The following is a 17,792-nucleotide window of genomic DNA, read 5'->3' on the forward strand; positions in this document are numbered from 1 at the left end:
ATTGGAACAGGTAGTCCGGAGAGGTTGTGGATACTTCATCTGGGCAACATTTCCAATGCTGGAGACTTTCAAGGTCAGGTTGGATGGTGCTCTAAGCAACCTGATCTAGTGAAAGATGTCCTTGCCCACGGCAGGGGGGTTGGACTAGATGATCTTTTAAGACCCCTTCCAACCCAAACCATTCTATGATTCTGTGATTCTATGAACTCAAGAAATTTAAAGGATAACGTAGACAAATAAAACTCAACTACACACTTCCCTCCTAAGCTGCTGGTCTAAACCTCCTACTCCCAGGACCCTTTATGATCAGGCAGCTCTTGACCTGACCCTGAAAGGTGACACTACACACTACTCAGTATTTTGTCACAGCAGCTAGTCATTAATTATTTCAGCTCCTATTGCTCCCTAACCTCAAATTCTAGGCAGCCAGTGGCTGGTAGTGACATCGTTTTGAAGAAAACCAACAAACCTGTCCTTCCCACAGCCTAAAATAAGGATGCTGTAGGTACCTGAGACATCAAGGTCTGCTGGGAGACAGCACAGCAGCAGTTATGTCAGATACCTGAGGTACCATGGATAGACTGAAGTTAACTGAGTGGCTGTGGAAGTTCAGCATTTAGGACAAAAACCACCACAGTAGCAAACCCCTTTGGTGAGAGATAATCAGGTTTTCTCTATCAGCCTGCAAAGCCAGGACAGGTAAACTTCAGTTCATGTGCTGTCAAGCCCCTAACTAGTGACCTCATCATTAAGATCATGGAGCCATCAGCTGAACTGGGAAGAAGGGCTACCTTACTGAACAGGGATCCTTTCCTTTGAAAAACAGTGCAAGTGAAAGCAAATGTACTCTGAAGGCAGCAGCTGGCTGCACCCGACACAGACTTGAAACACTAAGCCAGGCAGCATAAACCAGTTTGAGATGCAAAATACCTATACTTCATAAACACTTCTCCAGCTTAACCACAGAGAGCTCAATTTTCTTTTGTAGTAGGGCTCTTTTTACTGCACTGGCACTTTAAAGGGGACTTCAAGTGCTGCCAAGGTAATCTGCATCACTTCAAAGCACCTTTGTACCCCTCCAGAGGTTTAATAGGTACTCGTGAGATTGGTACTCTTCTATATGGGAGATTTTAAACTTTCCTCATCAAAACATAGTGTCTTGCTCCAACCCTGCTACAGGGTTTGAACTACAGCTGCAAGCTAAGGCTGTGTTTGTTTACGTTTGTTACACATAAGAGGTTAGGATGTTTGCAAGGAATCAGAGAAAACCAGGATGTTTTTGCCTCCCATGGATGCTCTAATCAGTAAATTCACACTTCAGTTTCATTGTCTAAGTGACCCCTTACAGAAAAAGATAAGCTGCAAACCCCTGATTATTTAGATATTTTTAAAATAAGCTATTTCAGTAATGGACAAATAGTGCAATGCCCAGGGACAAAGTTTCCAAATTCCAAAATTTAGGACTGGGATACCAGAGTATTCCCACGAATAACCTAGTAATTACTTACAGAGAAGTAACTTTGAGTACATTCATGTAAAATAAGAAGACTGGACATTATATAGGTGCAGTAAAAACACCTCTTCCACTAAAACATGCATATGAGCACATATTTTCCAGTATATCAAGTACAAAACAAGGATTTTGTCAGCACACATGTTTATGTCAGAAATTTCCCCTCCTAGCCAACATGGATATACATATATCAGAACTGGAAAATCCAGATTTCCATCTAACTAAGAAAGACTTTTCTTTGCATGTCAAGACAATAGGAACTTGCTTAACTTAAAACAAGTGTATAGAGTATCATGTATACTTACATTTCCTTTGACCACATAATTTGAGTCATTCCTTATATCTCTTGCCAGGCCAAAGTCACAGATTTTTGTAATTCGACCATGAGTTAGAAGAATATTTCTTGCAGCCAGATCCCTATGAATGCACTAAATAATAGACAAACAAACAAAATTAGTTGATAATATCCCTAACAAGCTATTGCTTGGTTATGTGTTTACTTAGCTGTGTAACTTACTATATCATGCATTTTAAGGCAAGCTGTAAATCACAATGAAGCCATGTGCTAACAAGCTTACTCAGATGAGTAAACATTCTGATGTTTTATCTTTACAATAATTATATTAATAAGGTTGCCCATGCATTTATTTTAGAAAAAAACAGTTGCAGTCATTGAATTTTGCAGTGTTTCAAATTCTCAGCTAAAATTTGATATACTTTTTTCTGATTTATCAAAATCATCACCGGCTTGTTTCCTAATAGAAGACAAATAGAGGGAAATGTTGTTTGTATGCAAAATATTCCAAATATTCTATTAACTAACTATTGTCATTCATAAAAAACCACTGAAAATAGGGGAAATTATGGTAACAACTGCAAAGCACATGAACACAGAAACTGAACCCTATAACAGAAATGCTCCTCTGGAAAAGCTGAACTATTAAGTACCTACAAGAGCTTAAGCAGACTTAAATATTTTTAAATAGTGGAAATTCTCACATGCCAGTATCTTTCAGTGGATGGTCATGCATTCAGTGACTTAACCACCTTATATTCCAGTTTTTATTTTAGAAGTGGGCATGTGTTGGTAACTGCAGTTCCAGAAGTATGCCTGAGTTTTCCAGCAGTTGTGTTTCTTTGTATAAAACTGCGGAGCCCATGTGTGTTTGTTAGAGAATGGAGGTGATTCTCTACCAAAATTATTTCTGTTTTCATCTGAAGAGTATTAAGCTTCAGCTTTGCTGATGGGATTTAGCACACAGCTGTCTGAAAAATAACTGAAGACAGTTCAGTTTTTCTTTTTTCCTTGAAATACAGAACAAAAAATGACCTAAAATATCAGAAGTTATGAAAATCAAGCTAAGAAAGTAACTGCAGATTGCAAAAGTAACTTAATCTCTGTCCCTTTAGCATGCTTACACGAGGAACAATTTTTAATAGTTCCACTGTTTTGGTAGACTCTCATTCACCTCTGAATACAATGCGTTCTGCACTTTGCATATGTAAAGCTGTCATACAGCACTGAAGCAGCAGGGCAAAGGAATGGCCAAAAGCCAGCATGACTCTGCCTTGTTCCTCTAGAATCAGTGCAGTTTGCATTGAATAGAGACTTTGTCCAAGGGAGGAACCTCTGCCTTGTGACTCTGTGTGCTGTCTTCAAGGACCAGCCTCAAGGATGTGAGGAAATCTGAGGCACCTTATCCATCAGCCCACAACACCCTGCCTTAACTAATTTAACTGCTGAAGCCAAAAAAGTGTAAGTATACAACAGCTGAAGAGGACCAGTAACATAATAGTGCACTGCAATTGAATTCTGTGATACAGGTGTTAACATGGCACTGCCAGAACTATACTGAACATTACTTCCCATCCTCAAGGTGAGCTGATATTACATTCTTTACTGCCTTTGCTATTTAATGCCACTCTGTCTGTAAAAATGGAAAGACTATAAAGAAAAAGTCACCAGGAATAATACATAATGGATCTGGGGCTTCTGTAGGAAAACAGAAGAAATACAGAATGTGTGTGCTAAGCACTGGATGTCCTCAACAGTGAAGGATGCAGGAGTGTGGTGAATCTGTGTATCATCTGTAATATGATATGTCTGCGTGTCAGGCCTGTTTTGAATGTGTTGCTAGATGAAAAATAAACTAAAGGGAAGCTTATGGTTTGGTTTGGAAGAAGGAACTGTGGGAGAAAAAAAAAAAAACAAGCGCAAAAGCAAGTTCTAATGTGCACTTTCCTCAGAGCAGAGTTTGAGACACATTTCCCAATAGTAACACAGGACTCCAGGATTTGGTTTTGCACTTTATTTAAGGTGCACCTGTAGAAGCTACATTAGATATAATGTTTGCATGTTAAATGGCATTTTTGCAATAAAAGGTAAGAATAACCATAGGAAGATACTAATTATGCTGTGCATAAGACATCTTTATAAATCCCCTCCTTCTATGCAGTATCCCTCCTATGAAACCCAGAGGAATGTCTATTATGTTCAGTGTAGTCGATGTAGACTTTTTGTGGGTCTCTCAGCTGATTTTATCTTTTGAGAAAATTAAAAATCAGTACATCCCCTGTGAATTAAGCCATGCTTCCAAAAAAGAACACAATGTGATATCTCCCCCATTTAAGGCAGTAGTCAGCATGAGAGAAGTAGCAAGTGGAGTGTTGTTTAGAACTCATGCAAATAGGTACCTTCACACCGATTATACTATCCTCAACAGTGGATATACAATAGCACTGCTTCGCACTGACTTCTGTTTTAGGGGACATAAAACATCACTTTTGTGATAAGCACAGTACACAACTCCAAAATCAGATAAAGCTTCAGGTACGAGAGGGAGCCTATCAGTTTGCAATGCTTGTTGAAAAGAACATAGAAATAGTCAGCATTTAAACACATGGATCACATTAAAACATTGAAAGTGACAAAAATCTACTGATTCTGTCCATCTCTGAAAAAACTTACGTTTTTGGAGGCAAGGAAGCTCATGCCCTTTGCCACCTGGTAAGAAAAGCTTAGCAGATCTTCTACATCTAAAGCAAGTTCATCATCTTCCGGCATTGAAAGGGTAACATCCTGATCAGCGTAGGATCCTACACAATATAAACAACAACAGCTTTCGAGTTAAGCAAATGTAATCATGTAGAAATCATGTAGAGTTGTTTTGACATTAAACAAAACAGTAATTTTAGTAAGTACCAGTCTAGAATCACATAAATAGCCCATCACCAAAAAGTAAAAAATAATCCTGATACTCCATTTAAGTGTGAAGAAATATAAGACAATGTAATTTAGCATATTTTTCTTTTTCAAAACCTTCTCACATCAATTACTGAGTTTTTAAGTGTCCCCATTCACAAAGACAAATATGCTAAAACTGAACAAATCCATGAAGCCTGTCTTCCTGCACTCCCATCAGCCAACAGAATTTCTTGTCACTGAACTCACCAGACTTCACAGGTCGTTTTTTGTCAGCCTTTGGTGGGACTGCATATGACACTCCGGGTTTCATGTCCATGTACTCATTGGCAACATCACTGTAGAGGCAGCAGAACAAAAGAAACATAGTTTAGTGAAAAAGGTCTCAAAGGCTATCCAAACAAAGAGCCAACATCAGGCCAACGTTCTGAATAATTGCTTTACAAATGATCTGGAAATTCATGTGTGTGTGAAAAAAATGAGGAAATGACATACAGAAAGAGAGGTTTGTTGGTACAGTTAATGGTACACCTCAAAGTTTGGAGTTTGGCTCAGGTGAGCAAACAAAACCATTCACATGAATACTGTTTATAGACTTCAGTCTCTATAAATTAACATCCAGATGTTTCACAGGATCTGCTAGTGCCTCCTTTTTCTGCTTAGGCCAACTTCTACCAGAATATTTCAGCAGCTCAACTGGCAATTGAAATGCAGAAGAGAAATGGTAAAAAATGTTAAATTCAGAAATTCCCAAGTTCCACAAGGGATTCATATGTATTTCAAAAAATCAGCCGAGGCTTGGGACAGCCATCTGCTACATTCTTTTAAGTTTAAATTTTCTTATTGCTATATATAATTTAAATGTACAGATTTTCATACTATATGGTTTATAAATACCCAGTTAGGCACCTTTAGAAATGATGGATGTACTTTGGCATTTTTCTCTTCATTGCCATTAAATTCATATACTTCCTTAGCCTGAAACATCTGCTTAGTTTAAGAACAATAAATGCAGCCACAGAGCTAACATGGGAAGGAGCAATGAGATCACCAATAGCTTTAGTTACCACCAGAAACACATCTGACACATTCAGGAGCAGTAAATACTAACATGAGAATTTTGTAAGTACTCTGCTGTTAGTAATTCAATTTACAATTTGCAAACTCAATTTACAATAACTTAATATGCTTAAACAGCAAGATCCCTTCACTGAACAGAGGGCACACCTCCAATGGCAAATCACAGCCTTATGCCCATCACCCCCGTGGTCCCAACCTCTCTGGGGCACCACCAGCTACCTATTTATTGCCATGGCACAAGCAGCTTCACCAGTACTATGCTGGGATGAAGAACTTTTCCAGCTCCTTAGGTCTGCCTGCTTCTTTTCTGACTGCCAGCACAAAGTAATAGGCCCACTGGGGTAATAAAAAGATTAAAATTTAGAATGGGCAGGTATCCTAACAGTAGATTTTGGTAAGCTGTCTCTCCCTTTACAAACGGAAGGAAATCTGCTTGGAAACGCCCTTGGAAAGAACTCTGGGATGGTATATAAACCACAGCAGTTAAAAATATACAGATGAACTAAGTACAAGAGCAATCTCAGAGTCATGACACAGGTTGTTTCACCACAAAATGCAGTGAGCTGACAGTAGCAGCCTGCTGCTGACATTTTAAGACACTGGTTAGATTTTGTAAAAAGTCATTTCTGAAGGCAAGAATCTGGGAGAACTCACAGCCTGACACTGAGAAAATTGTCATTCAAGCTGTTAAAGAAGCACTACCAAAGTTTAATAACAATAAACACAAACATGTACAAAGACTGGAGGCAAAGAGATGCATGAAATAACTGCAGAAAATTTGATAAAGAAGTAAAGCAAAGAGTGCATACAATCCACTCTGTATATAATGACACTGTTAGAACAAATCACCCCTTGAATAAATACCCTCTTAATTAAATTGTTTTCTTGTGCAGCAGAGAATCTTCAAAGCCTGCTGCATTAAATGTTTCTCCACACCTCTTATCCCTAATAAACTTTGATTTCTCCTCCTTCCCAATCTTCTAAAAACACAAATACATTTCAGCAGGTCATACTTACGCTGCAGGCTCCGACTGATGCAAAAGGTTCTCATAAACAGCGGCATCTGCGTGTTCTTCATGTTTTGGACAAATAAATGAATCTCGTTTCCGTCTCAGAAAATTTAAAAGATCACCATAACAGCAATATTCTGTAATGACCAGAGTGGGACCTGCAGATGCATGTAAGGTTTAGAAAGCTGGTGAGTATTGTTTAAAGCAGAAAACCTTAAATAAAGCTAGCATTCAGTGAAGCACACACAGGCTGGACTATTAAAAAATCACACTGCCTAGCACTGTCTAGACTTGAAAAGTTATAGAAAAGTAACCCAGCATCTTCCCTTTCACAGATGAACAACTATGGTCCAGCTAAAGCTGTGTCCCAATTAATGTTCTGCCCCTCAATAGCATTGCATTGTACAAAAATTAGACAAATAAGTCTTTTTCTCTTTCTTCATGCGATAATGTTTCTGGCCAGACACATCTGTTTGATTTTGCTCACTTCCTGAAGGAAGTTATTTGTTCCAAACGTTACAAGTAATTCAAGCTTCAAACATTAATCCTTTTGATTCACTTCTGTTTACAGTAGAGCTTCACACTCCTTCAGTAATGTTTTGGAAATGATGTAGAGTGTTATATTCTGCAGTATAATAGGAAAAATCGTTCAAACAGAACAGTCTGCTGCGACAGAAAACTACACTGCACAAGGTCTTAGAATATTAAAATGAAATCAGAAAAGGGAATCAAGTCATCTTCAGCATGGATGTTTATAGATCAAATATATATCTTTTGAGTGAATGACTCCAGCTACCGACCTTGAATATGTAATTACACTGTGTGTTATTTAATCTCTAAGTTTACTCTGTGCCATTGTTTGTTAACCTCACTGGTTTATTTCCATTTTTCTGCAGTTAAAAATTACAGCTTTCACAATAGCAAAAGAAGTGTTTGTGGTATGATTTTCTTACAGGCACCACATTTTTTCCACTGAGACATGCACTCAGGCCAGCGAGTCAACTTAGTTGGCTGTTTGAACAAAATTGTTTCATCCTATTTTTAAATCATTAATTGTGAGAAATGTTTTGCCTTTGTCTAAAACTATGAATTTGTACAAGCTCCTTTGTAGAACACGTAACAAGCAATACCATCTTTCATATTAAAATGCATGCAAATAAAAATACAGGTTTCTATCACTCTCTATTAACACTTCAGGAGGTTTTATAGCTTTTATTATGTAAGAAAACAAACTTATTAAGTTCATACTAAATGTGAAACATTAGGGTTGCACAATAGTTTATTTAGAAAATTACTTTTCTCAACTTTCTGCTGCTTAGAATTTGTACCTTTAGTGGTTCCTTAACAGATACATTTGCAGTTTAACCAGAATGCTGGAAGACTGTACAAGACAAGCCTGTTGACTTCACCTTGGATACCAACAAGGAACCCAGTTCTCCTTAATGAGGAACAGTGTGGTGGAGGTAAAAATTTATATTGTACATTCTGACATCTCTCAAGAAGATAGCACCCAATGGTTCACATGAAAGAGAATAAAAGCAACCTTCCTGTTTAGCTGCAGCTACTGTGGTCTTACTACTGTTTTTACGATGAGCCTAAAATCTAGATTCAGTAAATCACAGGTGATAATCGTGATGATCTGCAACCAGTCTAAGCATGAAATGTAACACTTTAAGATTTCTATTTATGATTTCTATACTTAGAGCTGCATCTTGGATGATTCTTCACAAAGTTCATCCTCCTGGCAATATAAAAAGAACAGAAATAATCAATAATCTGCAGATAAGCCCACCTCCAATAGTGCAAGCTCCAAGCAGATTCACAATATTAATGTGGTTTCCAAGGTAACTCAGCACTTTAAGCTCTGACATCAAGGCTTCTCTCTCTGTTAAATGGGCACTTGCTGCAAGGCAAAGCACAGTGTTCAGTACATAGCACACCAACCAGATGGAAGAGAGAAAACACGGTATAGTATACCACAGCAACTTACTTTTCAGCATCTTTACTGCTACTGTCATAGCAGCATCAGACTTAAATAAACCATAAGCAGTGGCTTCAACAACTTTCCCAAAAGCTCCAGCGCCAAGGGTTTTACCTAATAAAGCAAACAAAATACTCTGTAACAACTTTGAGTACTTCCTCCTGTAGGGCTCAACATTTTATTTTATTATATCAAGGAAGCTATTGCAGACACGCCTGCTTGCCTTTTGTCTCAAAGCAAGAATGAGCAATTATCACTATCTGCATTATTGCACAACATCTTTGTGACAAAACTCTGCTGTGTTTGACCAAAGTCTCATATGAGACCTGAAGGTTCCACCTTGCAGATGAAATCAAATGAATCTAAACTAACCAAAACTCAAACGGTTTCTAGGAAATTCCCATTTGTTATCGTAAGGAAGTTGCATTGGATCTATGTAAACATAGTTGTTTCCATTTATTTCTTCAACAACTTTCCACTGAACTTCATACTTGGGTTTCTGGAAAAGAAAGAGAATGGCTGTTACAACCAAAGGCTCCACAAGTAGCTCACGCGCTTTTTAAATTCAGGCAAAGGGGCCTCTGATTTTACCTGCAAATATATGTACACCAGGATCATGACTACAATGCACATCAGTCCTGCAGCAACTCCAAATGCAGTTAGTAACGGGGTGAAAAGGGTATGTGTACGGATTTGCTCTGGAAAGAAACAAGAAAATTCTCCTAGAAGTACTGAACAAGAAAAACGAAATTAAAAAGATCCAGGTGAAAACTTTTCCTTGGTTCTTCTTCGTGAAATACAGTTTGGGGTTTTGACTTTCCCAGATGTGCTCCAGGTGTATCAGAATGCCTTTCCTGAATGAGCTGTAGGAAATGGAGCTGGCACAGAAACCATGTAGTTCGATGCCTTTGGATTCTCAGCTTCATTAATTCAGGAGGTTTGGCACCAAGATCACTTAATGCAAAGGTTTACATGATTTCAGTCAAGTTAGATTAAAGAAAGAGGCTTTTATCTGAAGTCCCAGTTTCTTCTCTTCCCCTTTGCCCCCCACCTAAGTATGATCACCACAGCACAGTCTTTACAAGGAGAGGTTGTGCCAAATAGTGAAGAAATGCCACTATTCTACTACAACCCATCTGCCCCAAATCTGGTGTATTTGTTTGTATGTTATATCTGGGTGTAACAGGAAAAAAAAAAGAAGAAGAACATTTGGTTTTGTAAAGAAGAGCACAGCTTTACAAACACATTTCAAATCCTCTATGTTCTAGTGGGTTTTTCTTCTCCCCCACAAACCTACAAATACCACTACAAAACTCATAAGCCCTTTTGCAGTATGTTGTTGTTGCTACTTCTTTTATAGCAGCAGGACACTTAGGCTCCAGGCAAGTTGGGGACTACATTTTTTCCTGAGACATTGTAAAAACCCAAAATAAAATGCAATCTTTCTTTGGAAAAACAAGTGATGGCCTAAATAGTCAAAACAGACAGTGACAGGAAAACAAAAGGGACAGAGAGGGGGAAAGCCAGGGTGATGCTGTAGGTGGTTTTCCTCTGTGCTGTACAGACAGAAGAAACCCACCTACCTACTGCAGCGCAGAACAGATGCCACAAAAAGACAGCAGCACAACAGTCAATTGAAAAATTAAAGCAAGACTTTGACAGGCAGAACATGCAACGTAATATTCTAACATGTGCTCAGCCACAGTACTGTAAACTTTCTTACAGCAAAACCACTTAAAATCCTTTTCCAGAGAGAGCCAAACACCACCCATGTTTTGTGGAAGTTACCTTTAACAGAAAAGTTGAAGAAAGCAGAGCTCCTGTCCCCATTGCTGGAGGCCTCACAACACACGGTGCCGGTGCTCCTGAACATGCTGGCGTTAATGGTGCTTTCAACCAGGATTCGCTCAAATGATGGAGCTGATGAATTTGTGTAACCGATTTTGACATCCATGGGGGATATTGTTGGTGAATCAAAGCACCTGGAGAAACAATATTGACAGTTACCTGAAATGCCACACCAACAGAGAACTGAACAACTTTGGTCTACAAAGGTATTCAGCTGAAGATCTTAACCCTGAAACAGCCTACTCATGGTGTCTCATGGTCTTTGTACGTAATGGGAGAAATGGATACATACACCTGGCCTGGCCCAAATGGAGACCACGATGTCTTTGCATTTGCTTCTGGTTAGACATACCTACAGGTCTGTAACTATTCTATGGATTCTGTACCGTTCAACATGCATTTTCAATTCCGTTGTCAAGCTGCTGTGGTCTATTAATGTTCCCCAAGCATCATCTTATTACAGCACAAAAGTCCACGATATGCATAAACACCATTAAGCTTATATGCAGTCAGAAAATAGCCAGTTCTTTGCTCTCAAGATGTTGCTTCTCCTTCATATATCACATATTTACTGCATGAGCACACATTTAAGATTTTTAAAAGCTACTATTTGAAACCATTAAGGAAATAACAATTATTTTAGACATAAAACAAATTACACAAGTGGGAAGGAGACCCATTGCTTGCTAATATATCTATAACCATGGGGGAAGTCAAGCAAAACCTTAAAACTTGTTTCACTTGCTCACTCACTTCACAGTGAAACTCTACAATCTTCTTATAAACACCTGGTTTTAAAAACATCCGGCTTTATTCATAAAACACTGGACTTGTTTACTTGTCATATGTTTCATGTGAACAGAAATCTAATTACATTATGTCTGGAAAAATTACTTCATTACACAATAAAACAAACTGTAACAGCCATATTCGCAAGCAATTCTGTGATTGCCATTCTGTGAAATTGTGTATAGAACATGTGTCATTTGGGGCCAGGTTGATATAGTCCATAGTTAGCTTGCAGCAGAAACTTTGCCTTTTACTTTTACACAGCAGGAAGTGCTGGTTATTCCCCTTTCAAGGACAGAATAGAGAGGAGAACAATTAAAAGTATTTCTGCCTTCTCACAAACTACTGCCAATAATGCAATGCCAGAAAGGATGAAAACCACGATGTAACATTTGAATGCAACTATTACCAAGTCATTTCATGCTCTTAATTTGTAATTAGCAATTGGATGTGTTGCACCTAAAATAACCTTTGGAGACTCTTGTTTACTTAACTTACCTCTGCTCAGTTCCTGGGCAAAAATACCAGTATATGGTAGGGGCTGGGAATCCAGCTGCTATGCACTGGAGAACACCATTGCTAAGCATATCCAGTGTGAGAATCTCAGGTTTTGCTGCAATAAAGAAAAGCAATAGTCATCCATTAGGGGAACACAGAATTTACGCTGCTATTTGCTCTTCACACCAGCAACCTGTGCACCTCATAATCCATGGAATCACTCAGGTGAACAAGACCTTCTCATGCTCAAGGATGTCTGGGTCTGAACTGGTGTCCTTCAAAAATCAAACATCTGTGAAAATACTAGTTCTTACACTGAGTGCTCAGGCTGGACGTTAGAAGAATACCCCATTTCCCCTGAGTATTTGATTTGATGAAAGATCCTAAACCAGCAAAGCTAAGAGCTTAAACAACACAAAGAAGTGTGTGCTTGGAACAACAGTAAAGTTTCCATTCCTGCACAGCACAACTTTACCCATCTGTAAAAAGGACAGTTTCTTCCCAGTTAAAAGTGTACTACATCTGTCAAACCACATCCCTCTTACATCTGCCTGTGTATTCAGTATTACCACTGCAGCCAGGAAAGGAACTACAATGCAAGGCAACCAGTGCAGACCTCTGGACAGAGGACATACATCCCTCTAGGGTACTGAACCACCCAACTGCCTAATTCTCTAAACCACTGCAGGCAGAGGAAGCCAAAACTGGCTGAACATACTAGCTTTCCAAATGAGAATCTGTGATTGCACGGATAGTTTAGAAAGCAATTCATCCAGCCAATGCCTTCTGTCACATCCTGCAAAGGAGTTAGTCCTGCAGTTGGTTTAGGTGTTTCAAGTATGGCTGGAAACCAGTGCAGACAGGTGGACTTCAGAGTCATTAATCCAATGTCATAGGCTTCAGCCAAGAGTACCACCAACACAGCAAGGTGTTTTTTCCCAATGAAACTGGAATTAGTGACCTTACTTCCCTTAACAGCCTTAGCTTCCTTGCAAAAATCACCTAAACAGAAGTAATGGAAGAAACTATGAAAGGCTATTGCAATGATGCTGCTCACCTGATAGATACAAGAGCCCATTATCAGTTAATACAGCTTTACAGAAATGTAAGATGAACTCCTAATTCTAAAAAGTAGTGAAGCTGTATAGACTGCAGTGGGAAATATAGATATATTTCAGAAAAAACCCATGTATGAAGACTGCACAGCGTTAGTTTTTAATGAATATTCTACTCGCTGATTAAATTAGAGTCAACAAAGCACACGTATACTCTCAATCACATACCACCTCCTCGTGACTCATGTTACAGGAACCGAATGTTCTTTCATTTCTAAATCCGCATGTTGTGTTTTATGCAAAACACCAAGAACCAAACATTGTTGCAAAATGTTGAGACTGATTTTCAGCATTACTCATTTGGTGAGGAACTTTCTGAGAGCACACAGCATCTCACCCAGCCTCAATGTTCACGGAATACATGTAATTCACATTTCTGAAATTCCAATCAAAATGGCTGGATTGTGAAATTGTAATTAGCTACACTACAACCCATGTGCTATTTGTTTAGGTATATGCTGCATTTTAGGCAACATTACAGCACAATGTACCTCAAGAAATGAGAGAACTGAGAAGTCAAATATAAGAGGCATCTGTGCATTAAGCCCTGGAAAAAATACTGTGTCAGAGTTGGTCTGCATGTGACATCTGAAGCTGAGTGAGGGAAACAAAAATGCCCATATTAGTTAGGCTCTTTCCACTGCAAAAGTCTGGTGCAATAAAAGCCTGTCTGTGTGGCCACGAGCCCACATGGACTCATTCTGCAAGACTGGAAGGAGATGACAGGCTATGCAGACCAGGCAGGGTGGTCCAGCCTTGGTGCCACGGGAAGCTGAGCTGCAGCAGCCTCTGAGAAGTGCTGACCTAAGAGCAGCTCTGCCTGTCATGTGGCTGGTGAAGCACTCTGATGTGGCAATTAGCACCATCAGCCTTCCCACACCAGCACTGAGGGCTCCCAAGCCTCCGGGTTGGGATGGTATCAAGGGATGCATTTCACTTGAGGCAGCAAAGAGTCCCCCACGCCACTACCCAAGGGGACTGAGATGGCTGCTACTGCAATCCCCAGTGGCTGCTCCTCTGCCAGCTCAGGCCACAAACATGTCCCAGCACCTGCACCCCTCTCTGGCAACCAGAGCACCTTCCTTAGCCACCAGTGTAGGTACTTCAGGGGATGCAAAGATGGACTGGCTTTTGCAAACAGATGCTAAGGTGTTTGTAAAAGGGATTGTATTGCACTAGATTTTATGACTTGCACTGCCTAATTACCCCTCCTGTTATCACACAGACTCCTAAGGACTAGATGTTGCTAATTGTTCTGACTTTAACCCCTTAAATATTTCACATTTTGATACATTGCTCAGCATATATACGTACTGCCTTCTGTAATCAGTCATTAAATGTCTTAAACTTCTAATTTCACTAAGTTTATTAATTGCTTTTCAGCTTTTATTAATGTTGATTCTGAATATATCAAAGACGACTTAGTAAGAGGTCACTCCTATTTTAATTCAATGTTCTGTATAATGAAATTCTGTGTTTAATTGCTTTCTATTGCCAGTTTCCCTTTCTTCATTGTTAACAAAGTAAATGTCTAAAAAGTAACACTTAATAAGTATTGTCAGTCATCCCAGACAAAGAGAGAGTTTTTTTCTGCTGGGGCTACATTTTCTGGATTGGAACAAATCTTTTTACAATATCATGATGATTCCTTATTGTTCACTGCATAGTCCAATGACAGGAAAACAGCTGAGCATGGCTTCATGGGATCTGCAATACCATTGTTATAAATACACTCGAGAGAGTGTTAAAGTTTAATCAAAGGAAAGTTTTATTAATTATAGCAAGCTAGCAATAAGCAAAAGTTTACAGCGCTGGACGGCCAGGAAGCGATCCCGCTTCTCCGTTGCCGTGCTTCTGTTTTCCGTGAGTCCTCCTTTAATCGGTCCGGCTCTCCGATGATGTGTCCTTTCTCGGGTATTTCTGCGCCTGCGTCTCTAGCTGTTAGGGATCTTCTTCTACTTTATCTTCCTTAACCTTTCTTCACTGTTCTCTTTAAAGGCTTAGCTCAGTAACTTTCTGGAATTCAAGGAATCTTAGCAAGGCCATAATAATTATACAAGCGTCAGTAAGAACCTTCAATATAATCTTGATTTTACAGAACATAGCATTACAGAGTATCGTATCTGCATGTTTAGTCGAACAAAAGGGCCTCTGTTTATCACAACTCTCCCCTTTTTCTATTCCCTACTTTTGTTCGCTAAATCTTTACAATTTTTTTATTTAGTTCTAAATAATCTTCCGTTTCTTCCTTATTTAAGGCTTCATATTTGGTTTGTATTAACATAAGGTGAGCTGCTTTTAACCTGCTTTTTACAATGTTAATAACTTTGTTAAGAATGCAAGGGCCAAATGTAAGTGTATTTATAACAACCATGACGAGTTTTCTCTTTTCAACAGGAGCCCCAACTGCATAGATAATGTTTTGTTGACTATAGTGAAGCTGAGATATTATTTTAATAAATTCAGTTACTAGTTGGAATATTCCTCTGCTAATTGCTGGATACACTGTACCTTCCCACTCTGGAGATTTCTACAGTTTCTTAATTGTAACTGCGTACAGAATGCTGCTTGTCAAGCTGCAATTTTCTTTTTGGCTTCTAATTTTAGAGCTGCTTACCTCTATACATTTATTATGAATTACTACACTATTTTAAAAGCAATTTAGTATTGTTTCAGATTAGCATATGCAATTGCTAAATATGTTTAAATCCAAAGCATGTACTTCTGCACTGGGTTTTTCATGTCTTTCAGCAAATGCTTCAGAATTTATATTTGTTTACGTGAAGTCATTCATTCTCCTGATTATGAATCCTGTTTTACCTGTTTGGTTATTTTCTGCTGATTACATGCCCAAGCCAGACATGTAAACATCACGAGCTACATCCAAGCAATTTATGCAAAATCCCTGACAATGTCAGGTGAGGACATGCCATTAGATCAGGATCTGACCCACCCAGACATGACTCACCTTTGGCAGTTACTCTGCTATGTCAAGTAATATGGTATTGTTGTCATGCAGTTTGTGTTTCACAGCTAAATGAGCATTTTACAAGCCAGTAAAAACCCCTTTTCTAGGGGTTGTTTTTGTTAAAAACAACCCCTAGAGACACCAATCTATTAGCCTCTTTTTTTCAAAATGAAAAAATGCTTATAGGAGCTTAGTCAAAATGCCAAAAGAAACTTTTTTAGCCAAGTGCATCAAATCAAATTGCTTCAGGAATTGCTGCAATCCACAGTACAAGATAATGTGGGCTCTATGAGACTGCTGAAGTGTCCTCACAGCATCCCAAGACTGATTTGCTACTTACAAGACCAGTATTTGAAGAAAGAAGGAAACAGACTTGAATACTGCTGGTCCTATGGACAAGCCATTCAGAAGAAAAAAGTGTCTATGCTTCATCTTGCCTTTTCCTTTTTTGCTTCTCTATTCTCTTTCTGGTCTGGTTTCCTAACCATGATCAACAAGGATTTTTCATCTTTTATTAAGCAGCACATGCCCCAAAAGCAGCAACATGGAGATCTGCACTGAGAACTGACACCTGATGATACCAAAACTGTGAGACAGTGTTTTTTTTAGTTCTTGTGCCCAGACTATAGGCAGCCTGCAATTTCTCCCATTCCTTCAGAGAAATTAAACTTCTGGCTCAACATTTTGCTCCATTAAACACTAGCATTATCCCTCATGACTGTGACCCATGCTCACTCACTGAGACAAAGGACATCTGATATCACCAATGCCATTAGAAATCACAGCTAGAAGACACAGAAGGCACAATGCAAGTGTCAACATTCTCTGATGAAGGAAGAAATACCATGTTCTGAAAAGAGCCCAAGTGACGTTTGTATATTCAAGCTATGTCATTGCTAATAGAGATCCTACAAACGTTGATCTTCAATGCTAAATGAGAAGAATTCAGAAATTAACAGCAAGGACTTCATGCATTTGTGGAAGTCTTGACAGTCCTCTGCATAAAGCTATGTCTGAAAAAGGACACATTGCTGCTAAAGCATAGCAGCAGCATGAAACTGCATTTGCAGCACATTCACTTACTGTCGATACAGCTCCTCTTGCTGGGCTCATCGGCCCTCTTGGTTTAATTTTCCTTAAGCTTTCCCTTAGCAGCAGCCAATATTTGTCTGCTGAGCACATGAAATGCTCTAAGATGGTTCCACTATGGACAGGGTTTTCTGAAGGTTTCATTGAATTCATTTTGAAGTTTAGCTTTTGTCTTGAAGAATGCTATTTGGAACTGAGGCCAGTGCTCTTTCTTAACAAGCATGTCCCAAAGACAACAACACACGCGTTTGTGAAGCTATGCAGATTTCTCTAAAACAATGGTGATTTATACCATTATACAGAAGAATTTAGATGCCAAGAGGCATCTAAATGCGAGTAATTCTCCTGACAAGCTTTCAAACTCTGCATCCAATTCAAACAATTTAAGGACAATTAAAAGCTTGACTTGGTTGCCAAAAATGCAAATTATAATCCCTGTGTATCCTGCTCCACCTCAAATTATAAAAGGTTTGTGATACATACTTATTTTTGAGATCACGTTTCCAGGTGCTACAGGTTTTTTTCTGTATAAGCAACCTAGCTGCTTTCTGGTAATCTCTGGAATACATTCGCTGGAATATAAGGTCATGTTGGATAGTAGGTGGATTTGTGTGAGTACTCTGCACTTTTATATCTTGACATTTAGTTTTCCAGCATGTGCTTCACTTCAGAAAGCCTCTCATATGCTGAACCACACTG

The 17,792-nt window shown here is 38.9% G+C and overlaps 1 protein-coding gene across 1 annotated transcript in view; it reads right to left on the reverse strand.

The window, feature by feature from the left end:
* Nucleotides 1-17,792, reverse strand: part of KIT (KIT proto-oncogene, receptor tyrosine kinase) — a 55,520-nt gene that overhangs the window by 6,097 nt on the left and 31,631 nt on the right. The window contains exons 8-17 of the mRNA XM_058838945.1: nt 11,922-12,036; nt 10,575-10,768; nt 9,378-9,484; nt 9,159-9,285; nt 8,796-8,900; nt 8,598-8,708; nt 6,813-6,963; nt 4,965-5,053; nt 4,482-4,609; nt 1,819-1,941 (exon numbers count right to left, since the gene is read on the reverse strand). Coding sequence (XP_058694928.1) covers nt 1,819-1,941; nt 4,482-4,609; nt 4,965-5,053; nt 6,813-6,963; nt 8,598-8,708; nt 8,796-8,900; nt 9,159-9,285; nt 9,378-9,484; nt 10,575-10,768; nt 11,922-12,036 — 1,250 coding nt within the window. The remainder of the gene's footprint in view (nt 1-1,818; nt 1,942-4,481; nt 4,610-4,964; nt 5,054-6,812; nt 6,964-8,597; nt 8,709-8,795; nt 8,901-9,158; nt 9,286-9,377; nt 9,485-10,574; nt 10,769-11,921; nt 12,037-17,792) is intronic.

Source organism: Poecile atricapillus, chromosome 4, assembly GCF_030490865.1.
Source record: "Poecile atricapillus isolate bPoeAtr1 chromosome 4, bPoeAtr1.hap1, whole genome shotgun sequence".
In the NCBI taxonomy this organism is placed as follows: Eukaryota; Metazoa; Chordata; class Aves; order Passeriformes; family Paridae; genus Poecile; species Poecile atricapillus.